This window comes from Physeter macrocephalus, chromosome 18, assembly GCF_002837175.3.
Source record: "Physeter macrocephalus isolate SW-GA chromosome 18, ASM283717v5, whole genome shotgun sequence".
Lineage (NCBI taxonomy): Eukaryota > Metazoa > Chordata > Mammalia > Artiodactyla > Physeteridae > Physeter > Physeter macrocephalus.
This window is the reverse complement of record NC_041231.1, coordinates 2242642-2261022: the sequence shown is the minus strand read 5'-3', so window position 1 is coordinate 2261022 and position 18381 is coordinate 2242642. Positions and strand designations below refer to the sequence as shown.

The 18381-nt window shown below is 60.0% G+C and overlaps 1 protein-coding gene across 1 annotated transcript in view; it reads right to left on the bottom strand.

The window, feature by feature from the left end:
- OSBPL5 (oxysterol binding protein like 5) overlaps positions 1-18381 on the bottom strand; it is a 74086-nt gene that overhangs the window by 9396 nt on the left and 46309 nt on the right. The window contains 15 exon segments of the mRNA XM_055079524.1: positions 3017-3115; positions 4093-4189; positions 4623-4721; positions 5656-5737; positions 6342-6526; positions 8446-8638; positions 9036-9207; positions 11218-11302; positions 12649-12852; positions 13958-14122; positions 14124-14150; positions 14332-14412; positions 16364-16412; positions 16414-16475; positions 16478-16531. Of these exon segments, the coding sequence (XP_054935499.1) occupies positions 3017-3115; positions 4093-4189; positions 4623-4721; positions 5656-5737; positions 6342-6526; positions 8446-8638; positions 9036-9207; positions 11218-11302; positions 12649-12852; positions 13958-14122; positions 14124-14150; positions 14332-14412; positions 16364-16412; positions 16414-16475; positions 16478-16531 (1654 nt within the window).

Here is an 18381-nt window from a genome sequence, read left to right as displayed (position 1 = left end):
CAGACTAGAGCAAACCCCACAAGAAAATGACCTTATTCCTTCCACAAATACCGTGCAAGAGAAAAAAAGGTAAAGGTTCACACCAAGCACAAAGTGTGACCCTTATCTGGAATCCTATTCAAACAAGTGAATCGTAACACACGTGTGTATGTACGTATGTAAACATACATTTATTTATGACAATCAGAGAACTTTGAACACTGACTATATACCTGACGGTATTAGGGAAAGAGCCTTGAGTTTTTGTTCTTTTTTTATAAATTTATTTATTTTATTTTTATTTTTGGCTGTGTTGGGTCTTCGTTGTGTGCAGAAGCAACGCTCCTCTAGACGTGGCGAATGGGGGCTACTCTTCATTGTGGTGCACGTTGCAGTGGCTTCTGTGGTTGCGGAGCACAGGCTCTAGGCACGTGGGCTTCACTAGTTGTGGCACGTGGGCTCAGGAGTTGTGGCTCGCGGGCTCTAGAGCACAGACTCAGTAGTTGTGGCGCAGGGGCTTAGTTGCCCTGCGCCATGTGGGAATCTTCCCGGACCAGGGCTCGAACCCGTGTCCCCTGCATTGGCAGGTGGATTCTTAACCACTGCACCACCAGGGAAGCCCCTTGAGTTTTTTTTTTTTTTTTAATTTTTGGTGTAATGATAGTCTCATGGTTGTGGTTAAGAAGGGGAATCCTTATCTTTTAGTGACACTCTACGAAATGCAGAGATGACGTGATATCTGCCGTCTACTTCAAATGAATGAGGTGGGAGGCGTGTGGGGATAAAGGAAACAAGATTGGTGCTTGCTGTGTTTTGGGTATGTTGCGGGGTGTGTGTGTGTGTGTGTGTCACTGTCCTTTCACGTGTGTTTGAAGTTTTCAATAATAAAAAGTTGAAGAAAAAGTAATGCTCTTTCAAATGCACTGATGAACAGATAGGCATGCCAGAAAATAAGGGCAATCTTCTGGGAGAAAAAACAAACAAGAAGGAGAGGGGGAGAAGGAGGAGGGGGAGGAGGGGGAGGAGGGGGAGAAGGAGGAGGGGGAGTATCTGCCCTCTGAGCAGAGAGGCCTTTGCTGACCTGAGCCCTTGGTGTCCAGTGGGGTGCAGGACAGAGGGGCTTGGGCCGGAGCACAAGGAAAGTGTGTTCCGAGACATTTCCATAAAACTGGGACTCTCACATCGCTATGCTCTCAGCAAAAGGAGAGTCAGGGAAAGAGTTGTATTGGGCAGGGTTCTAGGGGTTAAAAATATCCCCACCCCCTACATCCCTGGCCTTCAATTTGTAAGGTGGGTTTGGGACTCAAATGGAAACTTCCTGTGTGGCCCAGAAACAGCCTACTATACGTGACAGCCTAGTACAGGGGAAAACCCCCAGCAGAATTAGAATCTCAAGGTCTTAATATATACAGTCATCCACTAAGCAAATGTTTATCCAGAATCTCACTGCTGTGGGCAGTGGGGACACAGCTGCAAACTGGCTAGAATATTAGGATTCCTAGATAGAGAATAGAAAACAATTGCGTTTATAATGTTTACAGATCTATGAGAAGAAATTGTGAACTTGATCAAGGAACAAGATACAAGTATAAAAGGACAGGCAGGTTTGAAGAGGAATCAAGTAGAACTTCTAGGGGGAAAAAAATCCAAAACTTCAAAATTGAACTCCGTGGATGAGTCAAATATTAGGTTAATCATAGTTAAAGGTAGACCTAAAGAACTTATCTAGAACGCAAAGACATAAAAGATGTCAGATGGAGGGCACAGAATGTCTGAAGTTCTAGAAAAAAAATTGAGAAATTGGAGTGAGGCAGGATTAAAAAATAATGGCTTAAAAACTTCCACACTTGATCAAAACCGTGAAATAAATCGCTGCTTAAAAAGTTCAAACAAACAAAAGCCCTTACAAATAGAAGAAATAAAGAAATCCAGAGCTGTCAAGCCACCGAAAGGCATGGAGGAATCTTAAATGCATATTGCTTAGTCAAAGAGGCAGGTTTGAAAAAGCTACATACCCTGTGATTCCAACTCTATGACATTCCAAAAAAAGCAAAACTATGGAGACAGTTAAAAGATCAGCGGTTCCCAGGGGTTGAGGGGAGGGGGGAGGAATGAATAGGTGAATTCATCTATTCACATCTAACCATAAGAGATTTTTTAGGGTGGTGTGTATGACATTCCAAAAAAAGCAAAACTATGGAGACAGTTAAAAGATCAGCGGTTCCCAGGGGTTGAGGGGAGGGGGGAGGAATGAATAGGTGAATTCATCTATTCACATCTAACCATAAGAGATTTTTTAGGGTGGTGAAACTACTGTGATACTGTAACGGTAGAAACATGCATTTGTCCAAATCCATATAATTATACAACACAAAGTGTGAACCCTAATGTAAACTATGGACTTCAGTTAATAATAATGTGTCAATATCAGCGAACCAATTGTAACAAATGTAGCATACCAGCGCAAGACGTTAACAGTGGGGGATCCGAGTGTGTGTGTGTGTGTGGTGTGTGTGTGTGTGGTGTGTGTGTGTGTGTGTGTGTGTTGGGATGGGGGGTATATGGAACTCTCTGCACTTTCTGCTAAAATTTTTGTAAACCTAAAACCACTGTAAAAAAGAAAGTCTACTAATTAAAAAATAAAAAATAAATCCTATAACCGAACCACTTTGCTGTATACCAGAAATTAACACAACATTGTAGAGGAAAAAAAAAGAAATCCAAACCTTGAACCACTACAGTGAAACTGCAGAAAACCAGAGACAAGAGAAGATCTTAAAAGCAGCTCCAGAGAAAAGCAGGACATGCAACAAACAGGCCAACAGTGATCACCAACCACAGTGGAAATTAGAAGGTGGTAACAAGCTTCCAAAGAGGACAGAAGGACAATCTGCCTGGAGTTCCAGACCCAGCTAAAAAGTCATAGAAGAGCGAGGGTCAAATAAGATACCTTCAAATAGACAAGAACCAGGGTGCTCCCCCTGAGGGAGCCGGCCTGGGCTCTGCCCTCCAGGGTGGCGGTACCATGGTCTCTCACCTTTGCAGTGGGCGTAGGGCATGGTAAGGGTGTAATCCTCCACCCGGTTCAGGAAGGTGAGGGTGGCCTTGCCGTCCAGCAGAGCTGACAGTGAGTTCCCTGCAGAGACGGGAAAGTGGGACCAGTGACATGAGACTGATCCTCGGGACCTGGGGCCCCACCTCCCCCCAAGTCACAGGACCTGAGCTCCCTTCCAACAGGTGGAAAGAGTCCCAGGCACCTCCAGCTGTGTGACTGTGGGCGGGTCGCTTAACGTCTCCGAGCCTCAGATTCTGTAAAGGCCCCGGTCGTACGCGTCATTCATCCTGAGGAGTTACCTAAGTTGCCACGTGTTCATGTTTATTTCACTTACTAAAGCAGGGATTCTTAGGGCGGCGGCTTCGAACCTTTTCAAACGAGGGCCTCTGCTCTGATTTTAAACACCAGCAGAGAGGGGGTACGGCCCGCTCAGGGCTGAGAGTCACAGCCACAGCCAGTGACGGGACCACAGGGGTGGAAAAGGTGGGCTGAGCCTGTACGCCCTCTGCAGTCCGCTGGGCACGCAGAGCCACTCAGAGCACCTGCCCACCAGTGAGAACAATACAAAGGTCGCCAGGACGGAAAAATGCAGACAGACCCACGGTGCCAGGCTTTCGAGGGGTGCTGCCCGATAGAATGTCCTGTGACGATAAAACTGTTCTATCCCATGCAGCATGTGGCTACTTGCGCTGTGGCCAGAGCAACTGCGGAGCTGCCTTTTAAGTTTTATTTCATTTGAATCGATTAAAATAGCCACACGTGGCCAGTGGTGCCGAATTGGGCAGCCAGCTCTAGGTGGCACCTTCACCCGGCTCCTTCTCGTAACCCTCCAAGCATCCGTGCAAACTCAACGGCCGAGGGATGAGGGGCCGGGGGGAGCGGGCTTCGGAGGGCTCCGCCTGACCCCGGGTTCTGAGCACTTTGCCCCTCGTGGTCCCTGGCTAGGAGAGGCGGAGAGGGACACGAACACGGCCACCGTGCGAGGTCTTGGTGACCACCGGGCCCCGGAGGTCAGTCCTCCCCCCATTTCCTCGACGCCCAGGGGAGCCCCCCCTCACCGTAGAACCGGGACTTGGCTGTGATGCTGCCACTGATGCAGAAGCCGTCCTTCCGGTTGCTGACGTGGTAGGCGGACACGGGCGGGTGGTGGGACACCTGTGCGTGGAGACGCGGCTCCTGCCACAGCCCCGGCAGCAGGCAGGCCCGGTCCCCCACCACTCCCCGCCCAGGGCCGGGAGCAGGCGTGAGGGCAGCCCCCATCTCTCATCCCCAGAGTCCAGCGAAGCCAGGCCTGGGTCCTGGGGCCCGGGGGCAGCTGGCTGCAATCCCCGCACCCCCGCAGGGTGCCCCCAGGAAAACGGGAGGGGCTGTCCCCCTCCCTAAGGAAACACTTTCTGCTGTCGCAGCCGGGACGGTGCCTGCGCCTCCTGGGAGAATCCCCGCCGGCAGCAGTGAGGCCGGAGCTCTTCCAACGGTCGAAGGTGGAGCCACCCAGAAACGTGCCTGGGGGTCAGACGCCCCCCGCCCCCCGCCAGGGCCCCGTCCGCTGCAGAGCCCAGCGGCCAGCCCAGGGTGGCCGGGCCCTTGCCTGCTCGGCGATGTAGAAGGTGTGGCTGTGGTTCTGGGGGTGGAACCAGCAGCAGCGGAAGGTCTCCCCCAGAATGGGGTTGTAGGGCTTCTTGATCCCCTGCAGGCAGTGAACAAAGAGGCTTGTGTGAGAAGCTGGGGGTGGGGCACAGACGCCAGCTGGGACGGCGTGTGGACCGAGGGACAACAAGAGGGGCTGCCTGCTGCCCACAGCCCCGGGCGCCTGCAGGGAGGAGGTCTCTAGAAGGGACGTCTAGCTTCCCACCTGCACCTGGGAACGGCGCCCCACTCCTGCTCTGGGGAGACTGTGCTTTACCCTTGGTTTACACTCTGGGGGGACGGCCTCCGAGGTGCCCTGTCCACTTCTTGGCTCTGAGGGGCACATGAGATCCTAACCACATCAAGCTCTCCCCGGACCTCAGGGGAAGCCAGTGCACAGCCCACTCAAAGGCCCCTGTGGCTCCTAATGACCTTTCAAGTTAAAGCCCAAATTCTCCAGCCCTGCTAGTTCAGTCGCCTCCCTGGGTGGGAAGTCAGGGCTTGGTCCCCCGTCTCTGAGGACCTGGGACCACTGTGGTGGTCCAGGATCCTTCAGGGTCACGCGCGGTAGGGGATGGCCTCGGACTCTGGGGGGGGGGGGGTCGGGTGCCAGGGCGCAGGGCTGGACTGTCGTTGCGCCCTCCCCGGTCGGTGCTTCTCACCTTGGGCTTCTTGTAGAAGCCGGACAGGTACCATTGCAGCACGAGCTTGATCCGGCTGTAGGCGTCCTCCTCCAGTGCAGCCCTGCGATGGGGTGGGGGGATGTCCTCACTCCAGGTCGGGGGACCTGGGCCGCCCTCCGCCCTCTCTCCTTCCGTTTCAACCTCCATCCATGTGCTGAAAACCCAGGCCCCTCCCCAGCTGCCCAGCCCCCCAAAAGGAGGAGTTTCCCACCCTCCCCCACCACTCCGGGGAAGGACTCTGGGGGGGGGGGGTCGGGTGCCAGGGCGCAGGGCTGGACTGTCGTTGCGCCCTCCCCGGTCGGTGCTTCTCACCTTGGGCTTCTTGTAGAAGCCGGACAGGTACCATTGCAGCACGAGCTTGATCCGGCTGTAGGCGTCCTCCTCCAGTGCAGCCCTGCGATGGGGTGGGGGGATGTCCTCACTCCAGGTCGGGGGACCTGGGCCGCCCTCCGCCCTCTCTCCTTCCGTTTCAACCTCCATCCATGTGCTGAAAACCCAGGCCCCTCCCCAGCTGCCCAGCCCCCCAAAAGGAGGAGTTTCCCACCCTCCCCCACCACTCCGGGGAATCGGGTTTTCCACAGAACTGGAAAACGTCAGGGTGGCTCCAGTGCTGGGGCAGAGAGGGCGCCGCTGGCTCGAGGCCGGCAGGGTGCCGCCTCCAGGAAGCCCCCGGGAGGCTCTCGCCCTCACCCAGCTCCCTCTGCGTGGGCTGCTGAGCCTGCAGCCCCCCTTCCAACCTCGGCCTTCTTCAGCTTGAGGGCGCCAATGCCAGGGCTCGGGTGCACAGGAGGTGCTGGGCTCACCTGTGATGGTGGCCCTGACCGGACGTGGGCCTGGCCCGTCCTCCGTGTCCACCAGCTCCTCCCACGGAGGCCGGGCCCCTTGGAGGCAGAGGCTTCAGGGACGGTTTCCTGGGGACCCTCAGGACTCTCTGCGGGGCAGGCAGGGGCTGAGGGGGCCCGGGCGGGGGTGTCTCTGGGCACCTCCCCGTCGCTCACCTGGAGAGCAGGTCGGCGTGGTAGTAGTAGTCGGAGAGCTTGTTGAGGAAGGAGCGGGGCTCCAGGACAAAGGTGGGTAGCACCACGCGGGACAGGTCCATGCCCGGCCGCAGCTGCTTCAGCAGGACCCACATCAGACTCTTGTGCTCGTCAGACACCGTCTCTACCTGCGATGCCTCGCCCAGCTGCCAGCGGAGGGACCGCGGTCAGGCTGCAGCCAGAGCCGGGCGGGGAGCCTGGAGGCGGCGGGATGCGGGGTAGGGCGGCCACGCGTAGCCCCTGGCCGGGCGGCCACACCCAGCGGGCCTGTCCCAGCCCCACGTGAGCCCTGCGTTTTCCAGCAGGCCCGAGGGGCAGCTGCTGGCCCAGGCCGGCTCCGGTCGGCCTCTGCCCCTGGCCAGCCTGGGCCCTCCCCGCGGGCAGTGCCCATCCGCCGTGGCCGCTGGCACCGTCTGTGGACTCGGCATGGTCTGTGCCACGGCGGCAGGTGCCACGTGCTCGAGGAGACCTCCTCCCACCCCCAGCCCATCTTGTCTTCATGGGGTGACGCAGGTGCTTCAGGCCTGCACCCCCTTCGCGAGGGGGTCTTCCCTTGTCCAGGACCGCACGGCTAGAGGGGGCCGCCCTGGGCCCCTCCTCTTCCCTGAGACGTCTAACCCTCACCGAGGCTCCAGACACGTGCCACAGAGAGACGGAGCCCCGGGGCTTGGGGCCTTGTCTGGGCAGGGGGCGAGGGGGGCAGGGGAGCGGGGTGGGGGGCTCCATCTGGGAGATGGCCTGGGAGGCCGCACCAACCAGCAAACCCTCAGGCGGGCAGAACTATCTCAGAAAGGGTCGTGCAGCTGTCTAAAGACAGCTGGCTGGCGGGGCACGTGCTCCCAGGCAGGGCTGTGCATCGGGGACCCTCCACTCCCGGGGGGTGCCGTCGAGCCGCAGTCCCGGGGCCAACGCCGAGCCCCTCCCCCCCCCACCCCCGGGCTGTGGCTCCAGGGCCTCGGGCCTGGGGTGTGGCTAGACTTGGCTGTGGATCCCCATCTCCTGACCCCCCAGGGAGGCAGCAGAATGGGGTGCCGGCAGCCAACCCTGCCTCAGGGCCCATCAGCGCCCTGCTGACCAGGGCCACCTCTCCGTGTCTGCACAGCTGTGGCGGAGGCCTAGGAGCACTCGCTTGGACAGCTCGCCTGGGCACCGAGGGGAGGGGAAGCCCCCAGAGGCCGTGGCTCCCTGGCTTTGACGTCCAGGCCAGCTTCGGGGTGCGCATGGCAGCTGCCGCAGCTGGGAAAGCCCTGCACCCCCCTTCCCACACGCACTCCCTCTAACCCTCTCCCTCTGGCTTCCGCCCCTCCTCTCCACCCAAAGTGCCCCGGTGAAGGTCACCGCCCCCCCCCGTGTCACCCTGTCTGTCCTGCTCCAGCTCCCAGCACAGCTGCCCCTGAGACCAGCCCTCCCCTCCCTGCCACGCCTCCCAGGGCTCCTCTGCGGAGCCCCGTCTGTGCTCAGCCCCTGAAGGCTGGGGTGCCGGGGCCCCTTGGGCTGCCCACCCAAGCCCTATGTCCAGATGGGCCCCTGAGCCCCAGACCCTCCCGGGCAGCAGCGTCTCCCCTGCGTGTCCAAGGCTGGGACACAGCCGGGTCCCACCCCCAGCCGCCAGCTCTTTCTTCCAGAGCGCCCGTCTCACGGGTGGCATCGCCGTCAGGCTGGGTCCTGCCCGTCTGCCTCTGGACGCGCCCTGAACCCCTTCTCCCTTCCCCACCCCGACCCGGGTCCAGGGCGCCGTCAGCTTTGTCCAGACCACAGCTCCTCCGTAGCGGGTCCCAGGCGCCACCTCTGCCCCTTGACCTTCTGAAAGTCTCACCTGGACCCCGGCAGGCCGCCACCTGAAACTCCCCCGTGGCCTTCCCGACACCCTCACCAGAGCCCCGCGGCCCTCCCCGGCTCTCCCCGCGTCCTGGCCATCCTGGCCTTCCCGTGGCCCTGGCCCTCTGGGTGTAGCAGGCCCCGCGAGCTCTCCCCGAGGGGCCGGCCAGGCGTTGCCTGCATCGCTCCAGGGATGCGGGGCGCGGCGCTGGGCGGCGGCCGAGCCCCAGGCGGGGCGGGCTCTCACCTCCCCCATCTCCTCGTGTTCCTGCACCACGTACGTGGTCCCTCTGCGCACGGGGCGCCCCGGGGCCTCCGACTGGTCACTCCCGCCCTCGGCCTTCCGCCTGTGCTCCTGGGTCTCCTTATCCGAGTCCTCAGCGTTCTCTCTCTCTGACTTGTCTGAGAAGGCATCGTTCTCCAGGGAGGACCCGTTCAGTCTGGAAGGTGGATGGCGCCCGTGGGTTGCTGGTCACAGGTGAGGCCCGGGCACGCCCACCTCTGGGCACCCCCCCCCCGGTACCCTCACCCGGGGCACCCCTCGCTGCCGGGCGCCTCAGCCCCACCCCTGTGTTGAAAAGCCTCAGCGACGGGCATTTGACACTAAAAGCCCCAGCTCACAGGCGGACACCCTGAGGCTCCCCGGTCCACCTCGAGTGCAGGAGGCCTGCCTCCTGGCCTGGGGCCTGGGCAGCCAGACCGCGGCGGCGTTTGCGCCCCATCTCCTCCCCACGTGCAAGGAGACCCCGGGCGGTGGTGCCAGGGAGAGCCCGGGCCCGGGAGTCCCCAGCAGGCTCCCGGGAGGGGCTGGGCCCTGCCCGCCACGCCCCTGCTCACGGGAACAGGTCCTGGTCGTGGACGGCGGCCGAGGGGGGCAGCCCGCAGAGCGAGGAGGGTGATGCGTCTGGCGAGGACCCGGGCTCCCCGTCGCGGGCCTGCCTGCACGCGCTGAGTCGCAGGAGGCTGGAGCAGCGCAGTGCCAGCTCCAGGGCGTCCAGCCAGCAGCGGCCTGTAGCGGGGGCGGGGGCGGCGGGGCCGATGAGCAGCCCCCAGCTGGGGAGGCACCCACTGCACGCTGGGGAGCCTCCTGCCCCTCTGCCAGGGAGCCTGCCCGGCCCCATCCCTCCGTTCCTCAACAAGGAGCCCCCCACTGGACCCCCCACTCCCAGCACACTGCCAGTCCCCCCCGTTACAGACAAGGGCTAAGGCCAGGATGGGTAAGTGACCCCCTCAAGGTCATACGCGTAGCAAGCTCAGGCCACTCTGCACCCAGAGGCCCTGCGAGCTCCCACCTGTGGCGTCAGGGCGAGGGCCCTCCCTGATGGAAACCGGCCCCCACAGGTCGGGGCAGGAGGGGGTCTCTGCGCGGAGGGCTTTCCTGGCCTGGAGCACAGGGCAGGAGTGGGGGGTGGCAGGCTGGGGCAGGGGCTGCTGAGCCAAGGCGGCAGAGAGGCAGGCCCTGGTGTTGGAACAGCTCCGGGAGGAGGGGAGGGCCAGGCGGGCGGGGAGGCAGGGTGGGGTGGACAGAGCCAGCCGCCTCCGGCCTCCGGCCCCCAGCCCTTGTCCTCAGCCCCCTGTAGCCCTTCCGGTAGAGGCCGCCCGCGGGCTGGACCTGGGATTAAAGGACCTTGAACTCGGCTCTTTCCTTCTCCAAGCCTTGAAAGTGTGACCCTCTTGGAGACGGTGAATTTCCTTCCCTAACTCCCTGTGGTGCATCCCCGGGGCCGGCGTTGGGAGGGGCGCGCCGGGGATCGCGGAGGAGGGGCTCGCAGGGATGGTGGCTCCTGGTTCTCAGGAGGACACGCGGCGTCCTGCGGGGGGTTTCACCGCAGGCTTGGCTGGATACCAACCTTCCAACTTTCAGCCAGGGCTGAAAGTTCATGGTGGCGGAAGGTGGGGAGCTCATGGGAGCGGAACCCGCAGGCGAGAGCTGGGAAATCCACACCTGCTGAGTGGGGCCTGGGGCCCCGACGTGCGTTTTTTGTGGTTGCCACAAGGGACTAGACATCCTGAATAGCATGCATCCTTCGAGCCCATTCCCCCTCCTCCTCCAGGAAGCCCACCCTGATACCCACAGGGGCTGTGGATGCCCTTCCTCCCTGGCCATGGCCCCCGACCCCATCAGGGACTCAGCTCATGCTTCAGCCCAGTTGGCCTTGTCTGCTGGTCTGCTGGTGTTCTCCCGCACTAGATTGCAGGCTCCATGGGAGCACCAGCTGCCCAGCCCATCCCAGGGCCCACGAGGGGCCTGGCACCGAGTGGGGGGCTGGGGAAATGAAGGTGGCATTCAAGGGACTCAGGACAGCCCCCTGGAGCGTGGATGCAGCGTCTGGCCACCAGGGGGTGGCGTGGCACCTTCGGGGCGGTCGCCTGCCCCAGACTCCCAGCCAGGAGGGCCGGAGCCCAGTGCTCAGGCCAGGCTGCCTCGGGCAGGGCCTTGCCTGCCCTGGACCGCTGGTGGGGTGGGAGTCTTACACCAGATCCCTGGGAGGCGCCAGCCCTCAGGGCTCGGCGATGGGGCGGTGTGTGTGTGGGGCGGGGGGGGGGAAGGCAGCCGTGTTTACTCGGAGCAGCCACTAGAGGGCGCTCCAAACACGTGCGCTGATTTGGGAACCTGGCTTCGTCCCGGGCTCCAGCACTTTCTCACCTGCAGTTCACCCAACCTGTCTCCGCATGTGTCAAACGTGGATGCTAACAGTAGCATCTGCTGATTCAGTGGTGCCTGGCGCGTGGCTGGCACCCAGTAACTGTTATCTGGTTGCTTTTAAATAAGGTCATCAGATTCGCATAGCAACTGGGGAGACAGTACTACTGTTCATCTTTTGCCCACGGGGAAGACTGAGGCTCCAGAGAGGGGGCTGGTGAATGGCGGGCTCGTCCCCTGACACCAGGCTGCCTCCTTGGATGGCGGTGGAGGGGTCCGAACCGGGGTCCCATACACCCGGCCTAAATCCCGCCAAGGGGAGGGGTGCTTCAGGTGGGGTCACCGTGGAGACCAGCAGGGCAGACAGGTACTCACCGTCCGACTCGGAGGCGGCCCTGAAGATCAGGTAGCTGCTGGGGAGGGGCTGTGTGATGGAGCCCACGCTCTCACCTTTGGGGCCCTGGAGAGGCAGAGACCCGGCGTCACCCGAGGGATGGGCCGGGGATGGGTGGAAACACAGGTCGTGCGGTCATGTGGACCCACACTCAGACACGCGTGGACGCTTCCGGGGCCTCGGGGCCCCTAGGCAGGGTCAGGCACCTGGCCACGCAGACGTGGCAGGCAGCAAGAGAGGTGAACGGGCGGGGCGCTCTGTCCCCCTTCTTAGCTGGTGGTCCCACCCTTGGCTTTCCAGCTCTGAGCCCCCCACTTTAGGGTGGCCAGAATCAGCATGTGCAGATCCAGGACACCCAGTTAAATCTGAATCTCAGAAAAATTACATATATAGTATAAGTATACCCCGTGAAATATCTGGGACATACTTTTTTTTTTTTTTAGATTCCATATATATGTGTTAGCATACAGTATTTGTTTTTCTCTTTCTGACTTAACTTCACTCTGTATGACAGTCTCTAGGTCCATCCACCTCACTACAAATAACTCAATTTCGTTTCTTTTGGGGACACACTTATCCTAAAAAGATTTTTTTTTAGAAAGATTTATTTATTAATTTATTTTAATTTATTTTTGGTTGCGTCGGGTCTTAGTTGCGGCACGCAGGCTCTTCGCCGAGGCACGCGGGATCTTTCATCGCAGTGCGCGGGCTTCTCTCTAGTCGTGGCACGCGGGTTTTCTCTTCTCTAGTTGTGGCGCACAGGCTCCAGGGCGCGTGGGCTCTGTAGTTTGCGGCATGGGGGCTCTCTAGTTGAGGCCCGTGAGCTCAGTGGTTGTGGCGCGCGGGCTTGGTCGCCCTGCGGCACAGGGGAATCTTAGTTCCCCGACCAGGGATTGAACCCGCGTCCCCTGCCTGCATCGGAAGGCGGATTCTTTAGCACTGGACCACCAGGAAAGCCCCTAAAAAAACTTTCTGCTCTTCCTCTGAAATCCAAATTTAAGCGGGCATTCAGGATTTCACTTGGCAAGCCGACCCCCTTTGGTCCTGGGCTGGGCAGCCCCCAGGTGAGGAGGGTGAGGTCTGGGTTCAGAGCAGCTGCCCTCACATGGCCGCGTTCCTCAGCCTCTGGACAGGGCTCGGGGTGTGATCTCATCCCACGGGGCCCCCAGGCCCTGAGCGCCCCCAACCTCCGCATGCGTTCTACATAGAAGGCCAGTGACCACATGGGACCCCCTGGCCACCGAGTGACTTAGCCCTGGGAACCGTCAGCCCGTTTCTGGACTCCGTGCCGCTGGGGCCCCGGGACGAGCCCGCTGACTGCCCATCCGTGCTCTCCTCCCACACAGCCACCCGCCCCCGGGGGCGCTCTGCTCGCCTGGCCCTCCCGAGCCCCACGGCTCGCACCGCGGTACCTTCACGGCCCAGACGGACTGGTCCAGCGGGTGGAAGAGCTTGAAGCAGAAGCCGTCCTTCTTAGAGGGCCTCTCGATGAGCTCGCAGCAGTGCAGCAGCACCGTGCCCACCCACTGGCCCACCTTGGGCGTCTTGTAGATGAGCAGTGCCCCCGGCTTCAGCACGCACCACAGCTTGGTCCAGCTCTTCAGGGTTCCGCGGACCTGGGGGAAGGGGCGCTGCCGTCCGTGCCTGCCCGGGACCCAGGGGCGTCCGGACGGCCGCGGGAGGGGCGGATACACAGGGCTCTGGGCTCCGGGCAGCGTTCTCTTTTAGCGTTTAACAGGAACCCTGAACGACGGTGAAGCCGAAGGAAGACGCTGTAGCCAGATTCACTGGTGAGCCCAGGTTCAAGAAAGGCCCTGCCGGGGCGCTGGGGGGAACTGGGAAACGGATACGACTGTTGCAATTGTCAGCCTCGTGACTTTGAAACCTGCGATCATTTCTTCTCTCAGCCTAAACATTCACTTTTGTACTTCATTTTTCACTCACAATTTTGTGGAGCAGAAGAAAGGAGCCATGTGGGCCCAGGGCTCTGTAGACGCCCAGGCTCCCTGGTCTCCTTGTCTCCTCTGCCCCTCGTGGCAGCCCCGGGATTCGGCAGCTTTGCCCGCTCTGTACGGAGCGGGAAACCGAAGCTTGGGAGCCGGGGGAATCTCTCTCGCTGTTGGGGCCTCTGACCCCAACCCCGGTCCTTTCTCCCAAAGCCCGAGTTTCACCTCCCTCCTGTATCCCAGCAGGGGGCTCTAGGGGCACACTGGGACCCCCGCCAGCAGGTCAGGGCCCCCCCCACCACCTTAATTAGAAATAGGGTCTCTGCAGACGTGACCGAGTGAAGAGGAGGCTGCACTGGAGCCGGGTGGGCCCTGGTCCAATGACCGTGTCCTTATAAGAGGAGAAGAGGACGTAGACACAGGAGGTGGCCAGGTGACCACAGAGGCAGAGGCTGGAGGGAGGCAGCCACAAGTCCAGGGATGCCCGGGGCCCTCAGAAGCTGGGAGAGGCAGGAAGAACCCTCCTTTAGAGCCCTGGGAAGGAGCCTGGCCCTGCCACGACCTTGATTTTGGACTTTGGCCTCTGGACCTGGGAATCATCTTTGGTTGTTATAAGCCACCAGCTTGTGGTCATTTGTCAGGGCAGCCCCAGGACACATACAATTTGCAGCAGCCAGCATGCCTCACCGTCCCCCAAGTGGCTGGTGGCCCTGCCCTGTCCCTGGGGGAGGCCTCCCGAGGGAGCCTGGCCACGCTGGAACACACACGCGCTCACCTTCAGGCTGTCGGCCATGATCACTATGCTGGGGTCTGTCAGGGTGCTGAGCAGCTGCCTGGTGGCGCGCTTCTTCTCCTGGCGGTAGCTCTCCTTCTGTGCCTGGGCCCAGGGCACCCGCAGGTGGGTCAGGGGAGAAGGCCCTGGGCTGGCCCTCCCCGGGGGGCCTTCTACTCGTGAGGGCCTCCACCGTCTAGCCAGGGGACGAAGAGGGGGCGGGGAGAGGACAGGAAGAGGGGGTGTGGAGGTGGCCAGGGTGCAGTCTGTCCCCCTCCCTTTGGCAGGCTGGGGTGGAGGTGTGGCCTCACTGGCTGGGGTGTGCCCATTCATCCAACAAACGACACACCGTGCCCCCTCCCCAGGCCTGGGCCCACCTTGAGAGCTTCCTTCTTGGTGACCTTGGCTGTCGGGGACACACATTCCCTGTCGGACCCATTGCACAGCCTGTATTCCGCCTGCAAGAGAGACTCAGGTTGCTGGAGGAGGGGAGAAGAGGACAGTGTGTGGCGGTGAGGGGGTGGTGGCGGGGCGCAGGAAGCAGGAGGTGGGAGAAAGGCGTCCCTCCCCCTCCCTGCCCCGGGGGGATGGACAGGCCTCACGAGGTGGGCACGTGAACACGAGCTGGGGTGGGTCACCGGGGGCGTGTCTGCAGCGGACCCCCTTCCTGGGGGCCTGCACTGGGCACATGGCAGTGACCCTCCCCGTGGCGCCCAGGAGGCGTCCATCTTAGCCACCAGCTGGCGCCCAGCCTCTGGTCAGGGAGGGCACGCGTGTGCAGTGGGGACCCCCATATCCCTAGTGCCCTGACAGCAGCTGCTGGGCGGGGCAATGCCCAGGCCCTCTCCCGAGCCCCCGATGCTTGCAAGGAGGAGGTGCAGCCGGCCAGGCCCACCGGGCAGCTGCATCCAGGGATCTGGGAGCGGATGGGGCCTCGGTCCTTTAACAGACGGGGAAAAGGCGGCCGGGGTGGGGGAGTGGGGAGAAAAAGCCAGGACTAAAGGCTGCGGGCCTGCTTCTGTGGAGCCTGCGAGCCCAGAATGGGGTTTACATTTTGTTTTGGTTTTTTGGCCATGCCGCGCGGCTTGCGGGATCTTAGTTCCCGGACCAGGGATTGAACCCACGCCCCCGGCAGTGGAAGCCGAGTCCTAACCACTGGACCGCCAGGGAAGTCCCGGGTTTTACATTTTTAAGGGGATGGGGAAAAAAAAAATCCACGTGAGATGTGAAAATGATGAAATTCAGATTTCCGCATCCACAAATCACGTTATCGTGGCCACCGGACGCGCCCATTGCTGGCCTGCTGTCGTGGCTGCATTGGCTCTAACGGTCGCGGCAAGTGCTTGCAACGGAGCTCGTGTGGCCGCCGAGCTTAAAACGTTCCTTTCTGGTCCTTTGCAGAAATTTGCCTGCCCTGCTCGTCCTCTGGGCTGAGTGCCTCCACCCCGAGCCTCCAGGCAAGGGAGGGAGGCCCGGAGGACCAGAGGCCAACGGCCCTCGGCTCCCTCCCTGCACCGGGTGAGCAGCCTTGGCAACGCTCTTGACCACTCCGCCACTGCCAGGTCCCCTCAGGTCTTTACTGCCTTTGCTCACCTACTTCTCACGACCACCCAGGAGGCGGGCCCAGTTACCACCCCCATCCGATGGATGAGGAAACTGAGGCACAGAGAGGTGCAGTGACCCCCGAGGCTGCAGAGCCAGGGGCAGGGCTGCGGCCGGAACTGTCCCGGGGACCGGCTGTCCCCAAGGCACTACGTGCCAGGCATGGCCTCGGGTGCTGGGGTTAGAACAGAGGGACAGGCCACCCCCCAGGGAACAGGGGGGTGAGAGGGGGGTTAGAGAGCATGTGCGTGCACGGGAACCACCGCAGCTTCGGTCATTCTTACTACCCACGCCTTGCAGGCGAGGAGGCTGTGGCACAGAGAGGCTCAGAACCTGCCAGAGGTCACACAGCTCGCGAGGGGCCGAGCTGGGGCTGAACTCGGGCAGTGTCACTCTGAGTGCACTCTCTGAGACAAGTGAGGACGTTCGGGATCCCAGGAAGACAGGAACGTGGGTCGAGGCGCCTGGGGGACTCTGCTCTAGAAGCACCCTCTGTGTGGAAGCAGGAGTCATGAGAAGCAGCCAGGTGACAGGCCTCTGGGGGCTGGGCTGACCCTCCAGCTCCCGGGGAGCTGGGATTCTTGTGCCTGGTGCCCCCAGCTTCCTTAGCACATGCTGTTCCCCCAGCCTGAATGCTCTTCCCTGTTGCTGAGCAACCCTGGCTCCTTCCTCAGGCCCCGCTGAGCTGCTTCCCCGGGAGGAAGATGGCTCTGCCCACCCTGCTGGCATCAGACCCTGATGACACCAGCCACCCCTGGCCGGCTGAGCATCTCCTGCAATTACAGCCACACAGACTTTTCTGCTTACTGTCGAGAGCTCCACCGGGCTTGGCTTCATCCCAGCATCCCCTTGGCAAGCTGGGAGCTCGGTGAGCATCTTGGATGAATGGATGAATGAATGAATGAATGAATGAATGAACGAACCCTCTGCCAATTCCCTGCCGCCCAGCTTTCCACCAGATGCGGCTGAAAGGAGCTTGTTTGGGGCAACAGAGGAAGAGAGAGGTGCGACTGGGGACAGCGGGGCTGGGGGGTGGACGGGACGGGGCGTCTGTGCCCTGCGACCCTCTGCTCCTGGGCCCCCCAAGGCCCACTGGGCCGGGTCACCGCAGCCCCCTGTCTAGCGCTGCAGACAGTGCCCCTACTCCTCCATCCTAGAGCCATGCTGGGGACCCCGCCCAGGCCCACCAGACCCTCGTTCCCGAGGGCCATTGAACCTCAAGGCACAGCGGGGCGATAACGCAGCACCCCCAGGAGTGAGACACGCTACTCAGAACCATGAACGCGGGAGTCTGACCAAAAACGTAAAAATTCCTTTAAAAAACTGATTTAGGGGCTTCCCTGGTGGCGCAGTGGTTGCGCGTCCGCCTGCCGATGCAGGGGAACCGGGTTCGCGCCCCGGTCTGGGAGGATCCCACATGCCGCGGAGCGGCTGGGCCCGTGAGCCATGGCCGCTGAGCCTGTGCTTCGCAACCGGAGGGGCCACAACAGTGAGAGGCCCGCGTACCGCAAAAACAAACAAACAAACAAACAAACAAACAAAAAACTGATTTAGAACAACCTACAGAATGGGAGACAGCTTTTGCAATCATATAGCTAACAAGGCTCTAGTGTCCAGAATATAGAAAGAACTCTTACAACTCAGCAACTAGAAGGCAACAACAGCCTGATTCAAAGATGGGCAAAGGACTTGGAGAGACGTTTCTCCAGAGAAGACTTACAAAAGGTCAATAAGGAAGTGAAGAGATGCTCATCACCATTAGGCATCAGGGAAATGCAAATGAAAACCACAGTGAGACATCACTTCACACGTACTGGGTTTAAAAAAGAACAGAAACGAGCGTCGTTGAGGGTGTGAGAAACGGGAACCCTTACTCTTTGCCCGTGGGGCTGTAAAGTAAAACGGGCAGCCGCTGTGGAAAACAGTTCGGCACTTCCCCCAGAAGTCAGCTATAGAATTTTCTAGAATTCCATCTTGCCACCGAGTTACCACGATGGCCCAGCAATTCCACTCTGAGATATAAACCCAAAGAACTGAAAACAGGGACTCAGATACTTGTACACGCCTGTTCGTAGCAGCTCTGTTCCCAATAGCGGAAAAGTGGAAACGGCCCAAATGTCCCCCCACTGGTGAGTGGATAAGCCGACTGTGGTCCATCCATCTAGGGGAGCTGACCCCTACCACAGCCTGGGTGGGGCTCAGGGAGAGAAGCCCGGCACACACATCGCATGGCTCCGTTGATATGAAATGTCCAGAATAGGCAAATCCGTAGAGAGGGAAACCGCAGTGTCGGCTGCGGGGATGACTGCTAAGAGGGTGTCTGTTTGGGGTCATGGAAACTAGACAGAGGTGATGGCTGCACAATATTGTGAACGCACTAAATGTCACTGAATTGTTCATCAAAAATGGTTAATTTTGGGCTTCCCTGGTGGCTCATGGAAAAACTATATAATATATATACACATATGTGTGTGTATATACAAAAAGAGCTGCTTGTATATTACATACCTGATATGTTACTATACATGATATTATACTGTCTTATGCTATATTATACTGTATATGATATCTAATATTAATATATTAAATACTTTATATTTATCGTATATATATTAGAGTTTGTATCTTTCCCCAAGCTGTGCCTTTTAGAACAGTCTCAAATCGCTCTTAAGAGTCTGGGGGTGGGCTTCCCTGGTGGCGCAGTGGTTAAGAATCCGCCTGCCAGTGCAGGGGACAAAGGTTCGAGCCCTGGTCTGGGAAGATCCCACATGCCGCGGAGCAACTAAGCCCATGCGCCACAACTACTGAGCCTGCGCTCTAGAGCC